The sequence below is a fragment of the Aspergillus nidulans genome, chromosome VII (assembly GCF_000011425.1).
Source record: "Aspergillus nidulans FGSC A4 chromosome VII".
NCBI lineage: Eukaryota > Fungi > Ascomycota > Eurotiomycetes > Eurotiales > Aspergillaceae > Aspergillus > Aspergillus nidulans.
In genome coordinates, this window is record NC_066263.1 from 3,635,377 (window position 1) to 3,655,795 (window position 20,419).

The following is a 20,419-nucleotide window of genomic DNA, read 5'->3' on the forward strand; positions in this document are numbered from 1 at the left end:
CCGGTGGAGCATTAGTCTCGAATCACAGGATCCATTCAATGCTGACATATTGCATGATTGAACAGGATCTATTTTGGCACCACTTCCCCCTCGCAGTGCCAATGCGATTCCTGTTGCAGAATGCTGTTTCGACGCATGTGGTGATTTAGCTTGGATAGCCATGGAAACATTGACAGCATCATTCCTTGCATCCTTATACCCTTCGGATGCGTCGCTTATATCTATCATGCAAACATAGCAGGCGGGACATGCCTAACTTAATATGCCCGTTTGCTACACCCGTCAATTTAATGTCATGCCCGGAATGCAGCTTGATGACGCCTTGCGATGCCTCATTGGGAGCTTTTTTTTATGTATTTCGGCTTTTGCTTGTTATGACATGGGCCGTTCAGTTGACCAATGAGGCTTATCACCAGTATTGAATGGTAACCAAATGGGCAGATTTACTCCTACGGTTGCCAAACGGACATTACGAGCTATGAGTTAAAACTAGGCCTCTAGACAGGGCGTACAGTTTTCACTCTCAATAACTCTAAAGCTTCATAATTGGCTATTGGGTTTTCTCAATATAATCGTGACTCTCGTTTCACATTCACCTTAACACTCCACATTGTGCTGGTGCATAACGCAGGCGAGCATCCCCTTTGCAGACTTAAATTGTTCTTTTCCTGTGTCTATTTTCCATCCATATTTATTTGGCTCTCGTAACGATTTCTGTCCATTGAATCGCCCTTATCACCCTGCGATCCTGACTCAAGATATGGGTTAGTGCGCTTTATATTTGCATAGCTGGAATGGATTTTGTATTTATAGAAGTCGTTCATTCATAAGCTCCATGGAGAGTTTGGCAATGATAACAAACCTACCAACAATCACTCTCTGTTCACTCTTCGGGCATTGTCTCCAGGTATGGAACCAGAAAGGCATGCATTTCATCCAGTCGGGCTTCTTCTGTGAACAGCAAAGCTCGCTGTATTTCACGCTTAGACTTGACCACATTCCTATTCAGCAACATGCGCACAATCGCCTTATTATTCTCACCCGCCGCCGCCGCAAGAGCCCAGTCAACCTCAATTTTCGGGTGTTTCAGCAGCAACTCCACCACACCTTTGTGGCCTGCCTTTGCTGCATGCACCAGCGCCGAATGGCCTTCGCGATCTGAGCAGTTGAGAGGGTCATCCGAATGCTCCAGCAGAACTTTGATGACATCCTCATTGCCTGCCCGAGCGGCAAGAATCAATGGCGTGCAGCCGGTAATATCTCGTGACCATTCATTGGTCGCACCACCTCGCTCCAGGAGGAGCTTCACGACACCGGCGTGCCCCGTGAGAGCGGCGTTGGCAAAGGGAGTCCGGTCATCGAAGTCATATTGGTCAAGTTGAACATCAGGGTGTTCCATCAACACCTTTACGGTGCCCTCATGGCCACCATGTACTGCGGCATCAAGCGCTGATGAGCCAACCAGCACCGCTGTTCTTCCCGTCATGGCATTCAGAAGCTCAATGCTGGGGGCCACATCAGTGGGATCGGACCCTAGCAGTCGCATCAATTGCAGGTGTAGCTGGCTCGTGAAAAGATCCACTGCCGCACCTTCATCGATCAGTATTCTAACAATCGACTCGTGGCCATACAAGGCAGCCCACATGAGAGGGGTAGAGTCGTCGGCGCCACGCAAATTGACATCTACATTTGGCCATTTGAGTACTTCTCGCACGATGTTGATATTTCCGCCCGCGGCAGCGTGCTTAAGAATCCCATGGCCACTACTATCTCTGGTACTCTTTTCAACCGAGGGGTGAGAAAGGATAAGGCGGAATATTTCTTCATAGCCTTTCGAGGCTGCAGTCGCCAAAGGACTCATATCATATTCTTCGGCATTGCGACGGTTTATGTTCAGATCCTCCCTTTCCATGAGCTCTTCGACAGTCTTCAGATATCCCCTCTGCACGGCCATGATCAAGGGTGTCCTTTCACGAGAATCCTCCGCATCAACGTCAATCAAGTTAATGCCCTCTATATTAGTGCGTATCCAGTCGACGTACCCATTGTGATACGCCATGTCGCCTTCGGTCTGCGGTGGCTTCGCCATAAATTCCTCGGATTGCTCGCGATCGAAGTCTAACAGCTCCTTCACAATCCCGGCGTAGCCACTACTTGCCGCGCAGAATAGTGGCGTCTGGTCAGAATAATTCCGCTCGTCAGGTTGGACATTGTGCTTTAAAAGCCACTGCACCAATTGCTCATGCCCATTCAGTGCGGCATAGTGCAGGGGCGTGTGCCCTGAATATCTGCTATCCCTATTCAGATCGTCACCTGCCTGATTGACCAGGAGGTTGATTGCGTCTATATGGCCCCCAATTGCTGCTCCATACAGCGGCGTGCCAATCCATTCACCCCGTTCATCAAACAGAGGATCTGCACCTTTTTCCATGAGTAACTTCATGTCCTCGATACGACCTAGTGTTGCGGCGGTTGTCAACGCCAGGTTGAGATATCTTTGGCCGGGGCGTCGCAAAGCGGCTTGCGATCTCCGCGTGTTGGTCCCCTTCACCATACCTTCCAAGACCGTTTTCGATAGCCCGGAGAACCCAATAACGGCAGTCACCAGGCCCTGCGTATACGTCTCGCGCAGCTGCTCAACGTCGTCTCGGCTCGGTTGGCCGTCTTGTAGATGGCTGACAGCAGCGTCCACAACCGCGATGATCTCACGTACAAGTGGATTTCCAGTGTCCCGGGCCTTATCTCGCTCAATCTGCCGGGCTAGCAGTCGACGGCCCATCCGGATTGCCGCTGGCGTTGGCGGGTCCAGCCGCTGAAGACATGCCTGGTCAAAGTCCTCTGCAAGAATCTCCTTTGTCAAAAAGTAATCGAGAACAATCATGTCAAACTCCTCTAATGCCTCGTCAGTTTAGCCCTCTCTAGTGGGTCGCCCATACGTACTGCAGACAAGCCTCAGGTTCAGGAAGTGCTTGACATCATGAACAGAGCGCGTCAGAGGCCAGTACTTGCCCCACCCTTCTGGCGGAAATATTTGCGATAATATATGGTATATGAGCTCTGCGGGAAATGTTGAGATGGGCATCTTGATGGCCGACATCCTGGTGGCTCCCTGAAGATGGTTGTTTTGTTGGGAAAAGCCTGACGATGCCGACCGTCGGAGTCCCGCCAAGGTGCATAAAGTGCATAAATTCTGCATAGCATCACGCCTACATCAGTATAGAGCTCAGACTCTCGCGCTCCACGCCAATCTGCTCTTCTATCCTGTCAAATGCGGATGTCTTGGGCTCCTGATCACCAAGAGTAGCCCAGTATATTTTCTCGGCCAGAAGTTGCCACAACAGCTACGGGGTTTAGCTCCCATAGATTCTAATAGTTGACATCCGGATCAGATCTCGACATGATGGACTTGACAACTTCGATTCCCTCTCTAGGATGCTATAGCGACTCTTGCCATTTCAATATATCTTGCTCGATTATGCTAATAAAGATTGTTCGCTCAATCGCGTCACACTTGTCCGTCGGTTGCCGATAGAAGGTTGTATCTGGCCGACTACGGAACAGCCCTCTTCTTCACCATAATCTTGTCGGCCTAACATACTCAAAAGGCAAGCGAGGACAGGTAGTGGCATCTGTCAAATACTTCTGTTTTCTCAAGAGTGTCGATGTCTACTCCAGACGCAGCAGATAGCTCACAGCCCTGTCATGCCCGCCCGTGGGCTCATAATGGGTTTGTGTTGTGCTTCGTACTTCTGCTAAGCTGGGAATTCCCTGCGGCAGAGTAATTATCTTCTCTATCGACCGCTGTCTTTGTTTTGGGACGTTTATTAGCATACACTCGGCACCAGCATTGCGGGCTGATATGCCTTGCGCAGAAGGCATCATCGTGCATTCGTCTCCAATTCGGTTTGAATCCACCTCAACGGTGTTTTTACTTTTGGCGAGGGACGAGGAGTCTTTCACTGCCAGGATTGCTGGGAGCCTACTCATGGGGGAAGCGTTTAATCGCACAGGTCCTGGAGGGACTTGATTTGACCTGAGGGGGTGCTATGAGCCTCATTGAGTGGAAGGGCTTGGATTTGGCTTCTATTGTACAGGACGGTGCCTAATGGGGCAGCTAGATGGCTATGTTGAGTGGCTTGGAAGATGTTGGTGGGTTGGCAGGCCGTCAGACCTGGAGAGGGTGTCAGATACTCAACTCTGCTTTCTTTATATGGTATTTTCTATTCTCGGAGGCAAAGAATGTCTTGTACGTGCGCAGGATTAGCTAATTAGACAAGTCTGCTAAGGGAGAAGACGCCAGCAGTTCAGTATGGCCTGAGATGGTGCGAAAGCGATTCAAAAAAGCGAGATTCCCAGGCGTTGGTACTAATACTCTCTTCCATGTAGATAAGCACAGGTTTATACTAGTATTTGGATTATCCAGACCGAGAGTTGCGTCCTAGTATCGTCCAATCCGCAAACCTATCCATAAACGCCACGCCCAGCCGATATAGCAGCTTATCCCACAGTTTACTCACCACTAACTCTGCAAAGACACGCAACGGAACTCCTGCAAGCACTTCCACTGCTTGCTAAAGAAGGGAATCATATCTGGATCACGCAGAACCGCACAATGTACTTTGTGATCCTCATGATGAACCGCAGTTTCCTGGCACCCCTACATAGAATCGGATTAGTGATACAGCTATTGCGAGCAAATTTGAGTAGCCCAATCATACCCGGCCACAAAAAAAGAAAGCTCGGCAGCGTGGACATCGCTGTAATCCATATTTGCACACCCCACAGCAGCACACCCTCTTGCTTCCGTACTGCGCAGCGAATTCGAAATATATATCTGCTAGGTTAAGGAGAAAGGACATGCGAAAGGGGAGGATCTGCCGGCATTCCAGACAGTGTCGCCGTCAACGTCATCCTTCTATACGCGGGCTGAAGAGGAGATATAGTTACCTTGACGAGCCGCGGGTCGAGCACCTTAATGCTCTTCCCGCCACCAGGCAAGTCCTCGATCGATGCGGTCAGAACCAGGATAGTAAGGCCTCGTTTCAGGAGGCCTAATGGGATACATTCTTTATCGTAAGTGTCAGGGGTGAAGGTGAAACCGATGCGAAGGTTGTTGCCGTCTTGGTCCTTGACTGCCAGCTTGGTGCTGTTGACGCTCAGTCCGATTTGAAGGATCTCGCCGACAAAGCATTGATGTCTCTGGATCTCGCCTGACTCGACAGCAGCGGGAACGGATGGTTTATATAAAGTCAGAGCCATGACGCGATGGGTAGCGAGCTCTGAACAGCTGGACAATAGTCGGACAGACCCGCAGGAAGGGGTGAGATGCTGATGATTGACCTATTTATATTCCAACGAGGAGAGTCTTTGTCATAAGATCATATGAGCATGAGTGAGAAACGGGTGTCGATATAGCCAAATCAAGTGAATGCTTGAGGGCGTAGCTTGGTTAGCAATAATCTAACATTAAGCTAACCACGTACTGTGAAGGGTACAGCCAATTTTGTTTAGTTCAAACAAAGGTAGTATACTGAATGAAGCAAAGCTTCTAGAAGCATGCTCTATGCCGTTGTGCACCAAGTGTTTACTGCATACATGTTTACGCTTATCCTTCTTACAGACAAGAATCTACAGAAGCCTGCTGGTTATGGCAAGTACCATCCCCAGCCCTAGGCTCGCTCCTTACTAATATACGAGTTGCTGTCAGAAGTTAGCTCCCTGAGGGTTACTCTGCTTTCTGGTTACCCGATGGTTCGCTGTTGCTCATTTGGCAACCGTTAGAAGAGTCTGAGAAGGACTAGATGTCATCAATGCGAGGATGCGTCTCAGGCTCAGGAGAGGTCTATTACGCTTGGGAGCGAATCGTTGGCCCCATGAGGGCTATTGTCAATCATCTCGTAAAGTAGGCAGGACTCCATTTCCCCAGTCCCACCTTCCTAAGTATGACATATCGATCGACATTTACCCTAACAGCACCTCTGCAACTATACCGTGGTCAAAGATATCATTAGCTTGCATACTGGATAATTTCTCTTTTAGCATTACTTGCCGTTTGTAATATGTTATTCTTTACTCTGACTTGTTGGTAAGTCGCTGGAGAAGAATATGGTGTAAATATCTACTTTGCGCGCTCACCTTTCTCTCTCAGTTTTGTTCAATACAGTCCATGAAAGTTCATAGACAGTTTGCAACACCAGGCTACGTCAGCTACAAACCCAGGGGTACCGCGTGAATAGATCAGTAAGGATGAAGCGACTGACACTATAGCAGGTCACAGATCTCCACCAAACCTCACTGTGGACATCGGCCCCGTTTACCAGTGCTCTCAGATTTCTCACCCAAAGTATATATCAAAATTATGAAACTAATGGCTCTTATAATCAAGTATTCATTAGAAAAGGGGGACTTGAACATCCTTGTGGTAAAAGTAGCCTGTGTAGGCTATTTATCTGAAGATATACGAATTAGCACTGGACTATTCCTGTGTCTTGCGTTGGTAGAACCAAAGCAACGTCTTCCGCCTTCGTTCATGGCTGATCTGTGGATAGTACAGACTGAAATATAGTAAAGAGTAACGTCAGAGCGCAGGATGAAAGAGGCCACACGTATTAGGTATTTTGCAGTCTCTTTCGTAGGCTGGGCAGGTTGTGTAATGCATTATCTTGTCTCTTCGTTTACAAAAATGGTATATTCATCTGGATTAGCCTGGAATAAGAAACTGCGACAAGAGTATGGATATATGTCTTTAACGGTTTCACTATGCGTCTTTCGCGGAAGTCTCTGGGATCATCATACAGTTGGTTTCGCGCACCTACTAGGTCTACTATATCCCAGCACAAAAATAATGTGTGAATGGCAAGTCTTGTCCATACCAGGTATAGTGGAGGCCATTCAGATATCTAGAAGGCGTTTCATTATTCCTTTATAATAGATGAGGACTAATTCTCTGACGTTGTTCACTTTGAAGGCCATCATACGCAATTAAGACCATTTTCTAACTTATGATCCACACAAAATGAATGCGATAAAATGCATATGCATTATAATTAACCACAGAGAGCAGAAAACACTTCGCCGCGGTCTATAAATGGCGTTTTTGATCAGCGAAGGGCCTACAGGCATCAATCGTTCGCCATCGGTTTCCAGCCCTCCGGTTCTCATTCGTAAACCTTCGCACCTTTGCTGGGACAACATGGAGGCAATACAAAAAATGCAGCTGTCGGCCAGGGCAAAACAGGGTGTACTCATCAGTTTATTTCTTTTCGCTTGTTTAGAAAGGTATATAGTCTGGACAGGGCAGTGCGTTCCATGGCCTCCCCCCAAATAGACTATCCATTGCGGGATTTCTTGCACGGTCGAGGCTGCGTTACCTGTTCGATCTTCATGAAGACCGGCCCAGTCAGAAACGACGAGACACTTTGTGGCAGCCCGTGTTCCAAAGGCCGCAACATGGGTAAGAAAGAAAGAGACGCAAAGGTCAGCAGCCTGAAGGTACGTAGCGAGTAGCCTTGCTTCGGCTGCTCGTCTTTACTCGGAAACGGCCGCTTCAAACTACCTCTAGACACTGAGAGCTAGAGCAACGTGAAGCTGAATCTCATAAGAGGCGCAAATCATTCAACGATGTGGGCCAAGTGGTAGGCACGACAGACAATCCATTATTCTCCGTCCATTGTCCACATGTACGCACAAAGGAGGACAAGATTCCCTTGCCGGGACTGTTTAGCCACACTCACGAATGCTGACTCCGGATGTCGCAAGTGATGCAGGGGCGTATGGCTGCTTCAGGCGAGTGATGTACCCCACTGGCACCAGATATCAATGTCTCACCCAAGCTATATTAAATAGAGATCGGGTGGCGCCTTGTTGTAGTACGGGCCATGCAGACATCCGTGGGTGTAGAGAAACAGGATATCTGCGTCATACAGTGCTGTATGCACAAGGGAAGCAAGCACAGAGAACGGCAGATTTTATGTTGTGAGACTGCTAAGCTCTCTAGATTTTATCTCGGATCATTATGCAAGATAATGCAGATGCAGTGTCGCTTCGGGAGATACAGTAAAATATGAGTTAGCAGGTGCACGACTATATATACATCACTGTCTTGTCGGGTTCCTGGCTTTCGTTTGAATAGAGAGACAGGTAAATGCGCGTTTAATGAGCTGGCTGTGCCGTGGCTGGGTGTCTGAGGTGAGGAGAGATTTGTTTCATATAGATAGCTCGAGGCTGTTTCGCCGCTCTGACTTTAGAGCAAGTCGCAGATGAGACCCGAAACATCCGTGCGATATACGGATGAAACTTTATGGAGTCTTTGGCTGTCTCAAGCCATAGCGTCTCTGGCTGTCGTAAAGTAAGACAAAACAAAGGTGAGAGCGAGCTGGAAGTCCTGGACGATTCGAGCTCGACTGAACGTGATCGCGGTCAATTTCTCCAGGTCTTCTATCGGCAGGAAGCGATACCTCCAGGCGGTGATCGGTGAAGTCCGAGAATGTGAGAGAGAGTCTTGTTGACAGTAATCCTGTTCTTTGTTCATGCCCTATCCCATCTGCTGGTCGATCACTCTGCCTTTCATCCTTCGGCAAAGAGAGCACTGGCCGCCGTTACACTGCATTACACCCCGCGAAACACGTCGAATCAGACAGTCAACTCCACTGTTAAGACCATGCATGCAACTCAGCAATCTGCTGCACGGAGCCTATGACATCGGTCGGGCCTCTATCAGCGACCTTGGAGACGAGGAGAGACAAGGCTGGCGGGCTTGGCATCACCCGTTAGAGTCCTTCGGTGTCTTGGGGGAAGCGGAAAAGGTGCCCTGGTGGAGGGATTGGGGGCTAGATGCAACATCGGAAATGGTGCAAAATGGACTAAGGAAGCTTGGCGAGATTGATCGACGTTCACGATCACCCTTCAGGAACAGGGCCGACGTGGAGAGGCGTTTCTTATCATATAGATTGGGCTTGGATGTAACGTTGATGCGCGAGAGCCAGCAGCCAGAAAGGTCTCATACCGGGTACTGCCGCTACCATTCATTTATTCTTTGTGAATTGAGCGCATGCGTATACGCACAACAAGGAGTTGTTGCAGATTGAATAACCGCAGCAGCTGCATAGGGGCTAGTGCTTACGGCCATTTCACATCCTGGCCGGGTGGCGCCTCCTCTACCTATCCCTAAGAGTCTAAGCTTCGCGTGGCGTGAGTTGTACAAACACGTAATCTGCATCTCTGCCAATGGCAGATGATAAGCAAGGCCTAGACGACTGCTCAAAGGCAGGCCTGTCTCTACCTACTCGATAGGCCACCCAGAGTGGCCGGCTGGCCGGCCGGCCGTACCAGTGGGTAAATATCAGGGTCAACCGGGGAACGCCGAGCAGCCTATGGACATGGATAATTCGCTATCCGAGTCCCAAGGATCATGATCTGGGGTACCGATTCTACGGCCCAATCATACCTGTTTTTTGAAACAATCCCCTGGACCGTCAGAGATCCCTGCTTGATTGGGCATGTGGCCCGCGATCTGCAATGGCGATATCCTTAGCGCTTGCGCTGCCCCTGACCCTTATCGCTGCGCCCTATCACTGGATTCACAGCCCCAGCAGTGTTGTATGATCTTCATTCAATCCTCACGAAGAGCCGAGTGACGCCTTGTCACTCGCCCGCTCCGATGTAACCCACCGGGACCCGGCGGGCAGGTGGATTGAACACGCGCACCGACCTAGCCTTGTAAAAAAAGCTATATAAGGAGTCAATTCTGCTCTGCAGTTCCCTATCCAGCACATTCGCACTCACTCTCACCTCAAATCCCCTTCTAAACTCGACCGCAGAGCCGACTCGCGCCGTCAAAATGAAGACCGCCGTCAAAACCACCGCCCTTCTCTCCCTTCTCTCGACCGCGATGGCCGACAAGGCCATCGTTGGCGGCGACGACGCCGAGATCACCGAATACCCTTACCAGATTGCGCTCCTCTCTGGCGGCTCCCTCATCTGCGGCGGCTCTATCATCTCTTCCAAGTACGTCGTGACGGCCGGCCACTGCACTGACGGCGCGTCCGCTAGCTCGCTCTCCATCCGCGCGGGCTCCACCTACCATGATAAGGGCGGCACCGTCGTCGACGTGGAGGCGATCACCGTCCACCCTGAATACAACGCCAACACCGTCGACAACGACATCTCCATCCTCGAGCTGGCAGAAGAGCTCCAGTTCGGCGACGGCATCAAGGCGATCGATCTGCCTTCCTCTTCTTCGCTTCCTTCTGAGGGCACCATCGGAACCGCGACGGGCTGGGGTGCGCTGACCGAGGGCGGCAACGTCAGCCCTAACTTGCAGTATGTGGAGGTTCCCGTTGTCAGCAAGAGCCAGTGCTCGAGTGACTACTCCGGCTTCAACGAGATCACCGCGTCGATGTTCTGCGCCGGCGAGGAGGAGGGCGGCAAGGATGGCTGCCAGGGCGATTCCGGCGGTCCTTTCGCTGCGGACGGTGTCCTGATCGGTATCACCTCATGGGGCAATGGGTGTGCGCGTGCCGGATACCCCGGTGTTTACTCGAGCCCGGCTTACTTCAGGGACTTCATCCAGCAGGTTACTGGTCTGTAAGCGGTTTCGTTGAGATCTAGCTCTCGGGGAGGGGGAGCGATGTATATAGTTGATTATATAAGGAACCCATGAAGATATCTATAACGGAAAGGGCTATGTATATACCAGTTCCAATATATGCAAGCAAATGCAAATGAGTCTAATGATCCTACTGCCCAGTTTCAGGCAATCAGCCAATACTTCTCCAGCTCCTTCAGCTGCTGGAGCCAGCTTTCCCTCTTCAGCACCCCGCCAGCCCTACCCCTCGCCCCAGCTTCGTCCCTCAGCCTCCAGGTTGTCTCCATTACCTCAATCGCAGTGCGCACGTACCCCCACGGCATGAGGCTCCAAAACTCCGATAAACGATCGACGGCCCATCGCCGATAGATTGGGTTATCTGTTTCCGCGCCCGCAATGAACGTCGGCCATGTCGTCGCCACAAAGATCGGATCCGTGCTACCTACAAAGCTCAGATGGGTAATGATATTCGTCACGAGCGTTTCGGTGTTCTCACCGAGCGCGACCGGCGAAGCGATCACGTCAACGCTGCGGCAGATATACGTTGACAGAGCGTTCTGGTGAGCCAGAGCCGTATGGATCCGGCTCAGCGTCCGCGAAGAGTCGAAGGACCGTTCGAGTGAGAAGGCCCAGGCGTGCGCGTCAAAGGACTTGGTCATCTGGAGAAGAGTGTGCGCCTGCGAGAGGATGCCGCTATAGTCTATGTTTGGGTCGTTGAGCATCGTGCTCACTGAGACGAGGTTTGATAGCTCGCAGGCTCTGAAGAGAATGTGCAACAGTGTAGTCGGAAGGGAGATATAGCTGGTTGTTTCAGCTCGCGTAAGGGATGCGAAAATGTCGCCTGAAAGCAAAAAAGGGTCGGAAAGTGTCGTGGTCTTCGTGAGGGTCGAGCCGAGGATGTACCATCTACATACAGAGGACTGTCAGTTCACGGCAGACGCAGATGATGGGTTACCGCCGAGCTCGAGCTGGGGCGGCCGAGACTTACGTTAAACAGTCCGAGGTGACGGTGTCACGTATCAGGGCTGCTGGCGAGGCGCGACGGGGCGTCAGGGTCTGGAGGTAGCTGATGAGTCGCAGTGCCCCCTGGACATGGGCGCGCCACTCATCGCCACCGGGACTCAGGAGTTCGAAGATGATGAAGAGGTGCACGACCGCGATAGAGAGATCGACGTCGATAGTGGAAACGTCTTCGAGGGCTTGTCGAAGGAGAGCAAGGGCTCGTTGCTTTGCTGACAGCGCGTCGATCAATGCGCGGGACGACGGGTCGGTGGGATCTAAGGCGAAGGTATGCCGGCGCTGGACTGATCGGTCTGCATCGCATGGGTCTCCGGTCCGGCGATGGAGACATGAGATATGCAGCGCGCCCGCTGCGTTGATGGCATGTCGTAGGATGGGATAGTCCCGACAGAGCGGCACAAGACGGCGGAAGGGGTTCGCGTTGGTGGCATCAGCTATAGCCAGATCGCTGCAAACGCTTGTTGCAACTGAGCCAGTTAGCTAAGGATGACCTTTCTTCCTTCTCTTCTCTTCTCTTTTCTTTTCTTTTCTTTTTTATCCTTTAACTCATGCCCGGTAACATGGGCGTCCAAGGGCAACCTACAGTGAGACAGGTACCGTCTCGAGGACTCGTCCAGACTCTGATATAGAGGGTCCAGCAGAGGACCTGAAAGAAAGAAGCCAGGGCCAGTATAGACCAATGCGTCCTGAGAAGGCACAGTTGTCGCTTCTTTCTTCTGATCGTATGGCTCTGGCAATGACTTTGACCCTGACCCAGACACTGACTCTGAACCCGGCACTGGAAACGTCTTCCCCATCATCTTCCCCCGACTAGCCACGCCTTGATTCCAGAGGAAGAGCTTGCCATATCCCAGACATTCCTGCCCGGTGTGGAAGCATTTCGCGCACGACGGGACAGCCCGATCGCATTTCAACCGCCGTCGCCGACAGTTATGACAAGCCTTAGAGGCGGGGGTCCCCATCGGCGGGGGAAGATCAAGCCAAGAAGGTTGAGCAAGATGGACGCCGCAAACAGGCTGGACCCTAAGCAGGGCCGCAGTGAGTGGGCGTTCCAGCTAGGTTACCTGCGGACAACGGACGGCTTCCGGCCCGTGATAGGCAAGGAGGTCGATCAACCGACGCCAGCCCGGCTTCTAGTCTGGCTGGCCCTGGAACAAAGATGCACGTGCGGATGAAAAGGGAATAAAAAAAGCATTGATGATTCCCATGATGAAATCATGCCCAGAACGCTTTGTCAGCAGCTGATGTGTCTTGGCTGCTGAGTTTGGTTTAGGGCTACGCTTAGTGGCTCGCTCAAATGGACTTGCTCATAGTATGCCAGTGGGGCAGTCACCCATTTTTTGGTATATATACATAGCACATCATCGTCTACGCACGCTCTCTCTTATACCTGAAAATTCGACGAGAATGCGGCATTTGGAGCCCAGAGGTATTGCATAAGGAGCGCGGTTCGCAAGTCCACATATCCCTTCTTATTGCTCCAGGCCCGCATACGCACCGCGAAGAAGATATGCATATGCAGCCATGGCCATACAGTTTGACGTCAACAAGAGGCGCGAGACCAGCCTAGAAGCTGGAGTCCAGAATGAGAAACCTGACCCGAATGCCAGTGCCGTTGGTACCGAGTCACCACCTCCCTTCCTCCTTGACAAAGAAAGCCTAGACCGGCTCGGCCGCGAACGACCAGATGTCTTCCCCAACCGCTGGATCGAGCTGGGGTTCTGCTTCTGCTTGCTCTCGTCGGAACTTCTTGCTGTAAGTCTGGTTGAGACATAGTGGTCTTCTGCCCACAAGAGACGGTATCGCGCATGCTAAACCCCCATAGGAATACTTCGTCAGCGGGTTCAATAACCTGCTCCCGCATATCACAGCGGCGCTGGACATTCCCCCCGGCTCGCAGACATGGCCAGCAAGCGTCTTCTCCCTCGTGACGGGCGCGTGCCTGCTCCCGATCGCCCGGCTGGCAGATATTTACGGCCCGCGTCTTGTCTTCAACGCCGGCCTCATCTGGTACATCGTCTGGTCGTTCATCGCGGGTTGGAGCGTTAATTATAAGATGCTCGTCGTGTGCCGTGCACTGCAAGGACTGGGTCCGGCTGCATTCTTGCCGGCTGGTATCATGTTGATAGGAAGCATCTACCGACCCGGCCCGCGCAAGAACCTGGTGTTCAGCCTCTACGGGGCGTTTTCGCCCGTAGGATTCTATGGGGGGATCTGCGTCAGCGGGTTGGCGGGCCATTATCTGAGCTGGAAATGGTACTTTTATATAGGCTGTCTGATAGTGGTCGTCGTCCTGGTCGTCTCCCTGGTAAGTATGCCGCTTATTCGGCTACCGCGGCATACATCAGACCTCAAGATGGATTGGTGGGGGTGCTGCACCATCGTGCCCGGGCTGATCCTGCTCGTCTTCGCGGTTACCGATGGATCGCATGCACCGGATGGTTGGAGGACCCCGTACGTTCTCGTGACGTTTCTCCTCGGAATAGCGCTACTTGCCGCAGCATTTTACATCGAGGGCTGGGTTGCGTCCGAGCCGCTGCTCCCTTTTGATGTCTTCAAGGTCAAGTCGATGAGCCCGCTCTTCGTTGCGCTGTCATTCTCGTACGGTGTATTCGGGATCTACCTGTTCTACGCCAGTTTCTAGTAAGTCAATCCTGATCGCTCCGCGATGGCAGCTAATAGGGCCAGCATCCAAGACATCCTTGGCCATAACTCTTTGATTTCCGCCGCCTGGTTCGCCCCCATGGCCGCCGGGGGCGTAATCCTCGCCACGGTTGGCGGTTTCACCCTGCACCATCTGCCCGGAAAACTTCTTCTCCTGATCTCCGGCGCCGGCTACCTCGTTTCAATGCTGCTGTTTGCCATCATTCCAGACAATCCCAACTACTGGGCATACGTGTTCCCGGCCATGGTGGCCGCAACAGTTGGCGTGGATATCGGGTACAGTGTCTCGAACATCTTCATTACAACCAACTTGCCTCAAAACCGGCAGGGCGTAGCGGGCGCCATAATCAACACGATCGTATTCGCCGGGATCAGCTTCTTCCTCGGCTTGGCGGATCTGGTCGTCGCGGAGACGAAGGATTTAGGAGCTGCTGGGAGCTACAAAGCTGCGTTTTGGTTTGGAGTCGCTTGCTCGGGCGTTGCGATTTTGCTGCTGGTGTTCATTCGCGTCGGAAAGGCGCAGAGTGACCTAACTGTTGAGGAGAGGATCCAGCTGGCCGCGTCGTTGGCTGTGGGGGATGTTACGCCGGAGCAGTTGGCTGCGGCCGGGCATTCGAGCTGAACTGTTCATCTGCCTTCACGAACTGAACACTCCTCGGGGCTCCTATGCGCACTTGGTTGTGGTATGAGAATTGGAGGGAGATAAATTCACCGAACCGGCTGCCAGAGTGCACTTATCTAACATCATGGTTAACCCACAGCCCGCTGAACGCCCTAGTATCCCGCCTGGGATTCGACGGACGTGTGCTGTAGGGCAGGCAGGGTCAGAAGTCGTCACAGTAGGTGTTATCCTTCTCTCAATGTCCCACTGCCTCGCATCTAGTTGCGCGTGCGTCCAGTCTGGTCACACTGCATGACCCAGTCTCCTGACTACCCACGTATACACATCTTCTGCTACTAGAGTCCATGAACTGGCGAGCAGCGAACAGCAACCAGCCATACTGTTGGCCATTAATGAGGTCACGTTCTTCAATATCACATCATATTTAGCCTAGAACAAGCCTCAAGATTTCCATGAATCAACTCTTCATTGTAGTAGGATGCCTGCCTCGCTCCCTACCCCTAGCCAGGGCACAACGATGGTGCTCCCTGGTACCCCGGCGCTGCCGAGGCCACTAACCTAGCCCTGCTTCCCCAGCTGCTGCAAAGACTGCCTTGTTGTGCACTTTTGTATATTGCTCCTGCCTGAGTCTACTATATTCCTTTATGTACAGTTTTCCAAAGCTCCTAACCTAACGTTCTTTCTATCCAGTCCAAGTGCAAGAAATTTCCCACCGTAATACCTCAATCAGCACGCTGCCATCACCACAGCACAACACCGTCCCTATTCGTAAATGTCCCAGACTCCCCATCCTTCCCAGCAGCAGACAATTGCACGATACTTGCAGCACCAACCTCGGCAGTCGCCCGCGCATTCATATGCGCCGTCATATTCGTGGCCACAAGCCCTGGAGAAACCGCATTAACCTTACCCCCCTTAGGTTCGAGAATGCGCTTGTAGTTTGCAACGAGCAAATTGACCGCTGCTTTGCTCGAGTTGTACGCGCGGTTATCCGCTTGATGAAATGGGACGCTCTTGTCGAATCCATATGTGAGACTTCCCATCCCGCTGGACACGAAAATGATCGTTGGCGGCGTTGCCTTTGCCTTCCGAATCAAGGGCAGCAGCAAGTGTGTCAATGTTGCAGTGCCGATGACATTCGGCGTGAATGTCCTGCTGTATAGCGCCCAGGGCGAGAGGGTGTTGTCATGATCCAGCAGGACAGCGGCATTGTTCATCAGGATATCCAGGTACCCATAGTCTTTCTCGATGATATCGACGGCGGCTTTGATAGACTCTTCGGAGTCGAGGTCGAGCTGGAGAGAGGTAGCTTTGTGGCCGGCGGCACGCAACTCAGAGGCGACTTTCTCGCCAGCTTCGATTCTGCGACAGCCGATTAGAACGTGGTAGTTGTACTGTGATGCAAGATTCTTGGCAGTGGCTTGCCCAATGCCCTGGTTTGCGCCGGTGATGAGAACGAAAGGACTGGGGAGGTGCAGATAGTGGCTATATGAAGTGAGCCGCGGAACGCCAGTGGAAAGCTGGGGCTGGGGACCTGACAAACTACAGATGTAAGCATGGTAACGGTAAAGAAAATAAGCCCGGATGACTGATGGCAAAAAGGCAAATCCAGGTCATAACTAGATGGGCCGCTTCACTGCTGTGCTAACCAGTCCGAGACCATAATGCTTCTGGTAGGGCCCCATGAATGGATCGGCTCCATAACTGTATAAAAATCCGTTTTGCCGAAATTGGCTTCTCCAGGAAGCGTAAAGACCTTCAGGGCCGGTCCCCACATAGCCAGTCATAGACCATAGCTCTTGAACACAAGTCAGGGCTAATTATGCAGGTGTAGTATAATAGCTCCCTTATTTCTGACGAAACCATGCATGGGTGCCCTTGCTTTAAACCTTGAGCTTAAATGCTGAGCTTATGAAAAGCTTATCAAGACCCACACTTTAGGGCTCAAAGGACCGTTTCGCGCACTATAAGCAAGTCCGCTTCACAGTATATACTCTGGTCAGTGATGCAACAGAGTAAAGTCGACGCTTCGGTGCTACTTCTTAGCGAGAAGCAAAAGTAGAAGAAGTGGTTGGGTATGGCGTACTTCTCATTCAACACAGATTTTCGTGCATCCCAGAGTCGGCAACGTCTCTTTTGCGGGTTCAGAAATGATTTGTTCGTTTCGAATATACGTCCTGTACGTAACGTGAGGTTTATGGTCTCAAGATGTGGATATACCCCGGTTGGTGACCAATTTTGATGTTGTTTGCGGGTTCTATGGGATTAGGCCTGGATTGTGATGCGTTTTTTGAAGGCACGGAGCAGCTGACCATCCAGGCACAGATTGCCGTTATAGACCAAATGTCAATACTGGCTTTGTATGCCCAGACACAGTTGCCTTGTCGGGAGATGTGCTGCCACGCTAGAACATATTGGGCAGAGTTGAGCCTTCAAGCACCCATAGTTCAGAGCAACCGTGCAAGAAGATACCTCAACCCTGAGAGATAAAGTGAGGAGAACTGGTAATATATGAAGATTGAGTCATGCCGTGAAGGGTATGAAAGGCCGAAAAACCAAGCCCTATCGGACTAAAGTGACTATATTTTCCTGCTATTGCATAGTTGAAATATTACATATTGTATGCCACTTCAAAACTACAAACAGCATCCAAACCGACTAAGGTTAACAGTACGATGGGCGCCTGCTTCTGCAGACAGGAAATATGCCTCGTTGTCCAAGTAGTGAGCTGGTGTTCTTTCTACGTCAAACAGCTTGAATTCAGTAAAAGTGGTATACCATATCGTGTAGCGATGGTCACCAAAATTGGGGACAGTACGATATGGTTTGATTAGACTTTAGTTTGAACAGGTCTACCAAATGGACCTTCATCAGCAACAAGCTCGATTATAGTACAAACTTCCTTCTACCCAGGGTCTGATCTGTGCTCATGAGCAACTGCGCGAATGTCCAAGAAATCAATGGCCCGAGCAAGTAACTGAGCTCACTAGCAACACACAAAGCATTTCACTGCACATTATGTCAAGGTCCATTTGACACAAGGACTCGATCAAGGAATGCAATAATGGAGTGACATTGAGTCTTTATACGCTATTATTGTGCGTAGGGAGAAAGGGTTGCGCATGATGCTTGCTGACCGCTGTTGAGGATAGTATGAGCGAAGCATTGCTAAGGATAAGGTCAGTAATGTAAGTTTCGCTTCTTTCTGATTCCATCTCCTCATACTTTCTTGAGACGAGGAAAGCACGAGCGCAGCGCCTTGGCTCAACAACGACGTAGTATCCAGGGTCGTCTTCAGCGCATTCTACGTCCTCGTCAAAACCCGCCGAAGGCTTCATCGGCATCGTGATGAGCCGGATGGATTTTATAATCCTTGTACAGGTTCTTGGGCCGAAGAATTGGAGCCAATCGGCTTCTGCTCCCTGCAGCAGAACCCAACAACAGTTTGCTTCCAGCGCTTCAGCCCAAACTCGGAGCAGACTTGGAGAGGGAAACGCTAGGTATCTATGATTGCAGTTTCTAAAAACAAGTTCTATTTAACTTCGGCCATGCCTCAAATGCTCTACGCAGTGCCGGTGGCATCCTCCCACGCCTCCTTGATCGCCTTCCAATAAGCAACCGGATGCTTCCTCATATGCTCAACATGCCCGCTGCCCTCAAACACCCTATATTGTACCTCCCACCCCTTTCGCCGGGACTCGGCAATGTGGGCCTCAATATCACTCCACAGAATGATCTGGTCCTCCTTCCCATAAAGGTAGAGCCGTTTGGTCTCCAAACTCGCCAGCTCCGGGTTTCCAACTACCTTCACACTCTCTGCACCGGCGCTTGTCCGTCCCAGAATCTTCTCGATGAGGTTGAGCACGTAGAGAAAGACTGCCCAGAGACCTCTTGTGACGCAAAACGGCCAGGGAAAGAATTTGGCCGTGCCCAGCGCCATGGCCAGCGCGAACCTGCGCATATTGGCGAAGGTGAGATCTGTGCTTCCGGGCGTGGAATCAAGGACAACGAGCCTATGTGGGAATGGGCGGCCGTATCGATTTCGGTACGCGTGAAGGGCTGCAGCGTAAGCGATTCCGCCCGTGTTGGACATGACCTGGATCAGGACGCCGGAGCCGTCATGATCCTGCTCGGCTTCGCTCTTGCCAGTTGGCGGGAAGACCTCGTCTACAATCGGGCTCATGGCCTCCACGCGCTGCGCCATCGAGCGCCATAACGCCTTGTAGATTGGAGACAGCACAACGATCTGTTTGGCGGACGGGTGGAGGGTGCGGAAGCCGTCGGCGTATTTTGTGATGTTCTTGGGCTGCGCGTCGCCCCAGGCGAAGATTATGAGGGTCTTGACGGGACTACCATTTGAGACCGAGGTTGACTCTGAAGATTCTGGGATCCCGTCGCGCACGAAGATCTGATCAGTGCGAGATGTGAAGCCTGGGAAACGGATCGTTGCACCTGCTTGGCTGGCGATCATGGTGAATGTGAAATGCTAGTTGGCCGGTGGGGATGGATGGTATTGAGAGGCAAGATGCCACTTAAAGATATAACGGGCCATGGCGAGCCCAACAAATTTCTTTTGACTGTTCAACAGTTCTGAATCCTTCTCCCGAATGCTTACAGAGAGGTAAGCGGCCCGTTGATGTTTGGAATGGATCCACTCTAAGATGCTGATATCGATTCCGTCTACAATCAACTGCTGTGATTGGTGTTCAGTGTCAAGGTCCAGGGGCAGTGGAGTAAATCACATGAAAAAATCCAGCGATTCCCTGAATTGCACCGAGGTGTTAAAGATCTGACATGAATCCTCAGGGCAAGGTGGATTTCCTGAAGCTTCGACAGGCACCTCTATTTTGTGGCTCCAGTTTATTGTCCAAACCATGGAGGACCGGTGCGTCATTACGTACGTCGTTTTGAAGATCCTGTGCACCTCCTAGAGACTAAACATGGGATGAAATACTCGCTTCTGACAGTGTTCATGGTCTTGACTATGACTCCATTTTGATTGTTCTCTATCGACGGCTCGGGTCCGAGTCAAATGCAGATGGCGAGGGTATGGGCCAAGATGAGCTCACATCAAGTGTGCGGCTGCCTGAAGGATGTCCTGCGCGGCTCCAAGCTTGAAGTCACCTCTAGAAAGAGATAATGCCTGTGAATATCGTGCTCGAAGCAGGCATTCAGGCTAAATTTTGCCGCTCCTGACGGCTAAGGTCTTTCTAAATGTCGCATTAAGGTCCCATCCACCGTGAGAACAGAGGAATATTCTTGATATGCCAAGTCTCAGCAGCAGAGAATGGCTTTCGTTCGCGGTCCAGTGATTTCGGGCAGGCCTCATTGCTCTTTATACAATCGGTAGAGAGAGAGAATGATCCAGATATGGTAGGTTATTGGCCGGCGTGGATGAGGCCTTGTGCTCTCGAACTTCGGTCCTAAATGCTTGCATTATCCCCGAGGTAGTGACTAGGGCGTACCTTTCTAGTAATGTACCAACCTATCATCAATTTAGAATTCCTCGTATGTATATCTTCTCTATT

General features: G+C 51.3%; 7 protein-coding genes across 7 annotated transcripts, besides 3 other annotated features; 2 read left to right on the forward strand and 5 right to left on the reverse strand.

The window, feature by feature from the left end:
- Positions 1–20,419: part of a sequence feature (contig 1.39 809..240080(1)) that runs on past both edges of the window.
- Positions 784–3,082, reverse strand: ANIA_02364 (ankyrin repeat domain-containing protein; the record flags this gene model as incomplete). Its single annotated transcript, XM_654876.2, has 2 exons — positions 784–2,892; positions 2,941–3,082. 2 exons carry the CDS (start codon positions 3,080–3,082, stop codon positions 884–886), a joined length of 2,151 nt encoding a protein of 716 aa, XP_659968.1. The 3' UTR covers positions 784–883.
- ANIA_02365 (uncharacterized protein) lies at positions 3,999–5,259 on the reverse strand (the record flags this gene model as incomplete). Its single annotated transcript, XM_654877.1, has 3 exons — positions 3,999–4,171; positions 4,525–4,657; positions 4,948–5,259. 3 exons carry the CDS (start codon positions 5,257–5,259, stop codon positions 3,999–4,001), a joined length of 618 nt encoding a protein of 205 aa, XP_659969.1.
- Positions 7,450–7,491: a sequence feature (Short protein (ANIA_11334, CBF86698.1) was converted to a misc_feature.).
- Positions 7,562–7,585: a sequence feature (Short protein (ANIA_11334, CBF86698.1) was converted to a misc_feature.).
- Positions 9,793–10,588, forward strand: ANIA_02366 (protein Q5BAR4; the record flags this gene model as incomplete). The annotated part of the gene is made up of 1 exon (XM_654878.2): positions 9,793–10,588. The coding sequence occupies exon 1, from the start codon at positions 9,839–9,841 to the stop codon at positions 10,586–10,588; it is 750 nt and encodes a 249-aa protein (XP_659970.1). The 5' UTR covers positions 9,793–9,838.
- On the reverse strand, positions 10,750–12,567 carry ANIA_02367 (Zn(II)2Cys6 transcription factor; the record flags this gene model as incomplete). Its single annotated transcript, XM_654879.2, has 3 exons — positions 10,750–11,491; positions 11,574–12,039; positions 12,189–12,567. The coding sequence occupies 3 exons, from the start codon at positions 12,565–12,567 to the stop codon at positions 10,750–10,752; spliced, it is 1,587 nt and encodes a 528-aa protein (XP_659971.2).
- Positions 13,130–14,891, forward strand: ANIA_02368 (uncharacterized protein; the record flags this gene model as incomplete). Its single annotated transcript, XM_654880.1, has 5 exons — positions 13,130–13,360; positions 13,431–13,831; positions 13,876–13,913; positions 13,954–14,248; positions 14,294–14,891. The coding sequence occupies 5 exons, from the start codon at positions 13,130–13,132 to the stop codon at positions 14,889–14,891; spliced, it is 1,563 nt and encodes a 520-aa protein (XP_659972.1).
- On the reverse strand, positions 15,632–16,668 carry ANIA_02369 (uncharacterized protein; the record flags this gene model as incomplete). Its single annotated transcript, XM_654881.1, has 2 exons — positions 15,632–16,433; positions 16,541–16,668. The coding sequence occupies 2 exons, from the start codon at positions 16,666–16,668 to the stop codon at positions 15,632–15,634; spliced, it is 930 nt and encodes a 309-aa protein (XP_659973.1).
- ANIA_02370 (TMEM53 family protein) lies at positions 18,454–19,362 on the reverse strand (the record flags this gene model as incomplete). Its single annotated transcript, XM_654882.1, has 1 exon — positions 18,454–19,362. The coding sequence occupies one exon, from the start codon at positions 19,360–19,362 to the stop codon at positions 18,454–18,456; it is 909 nt and encodes a 302-aa protein (XP_659974.1).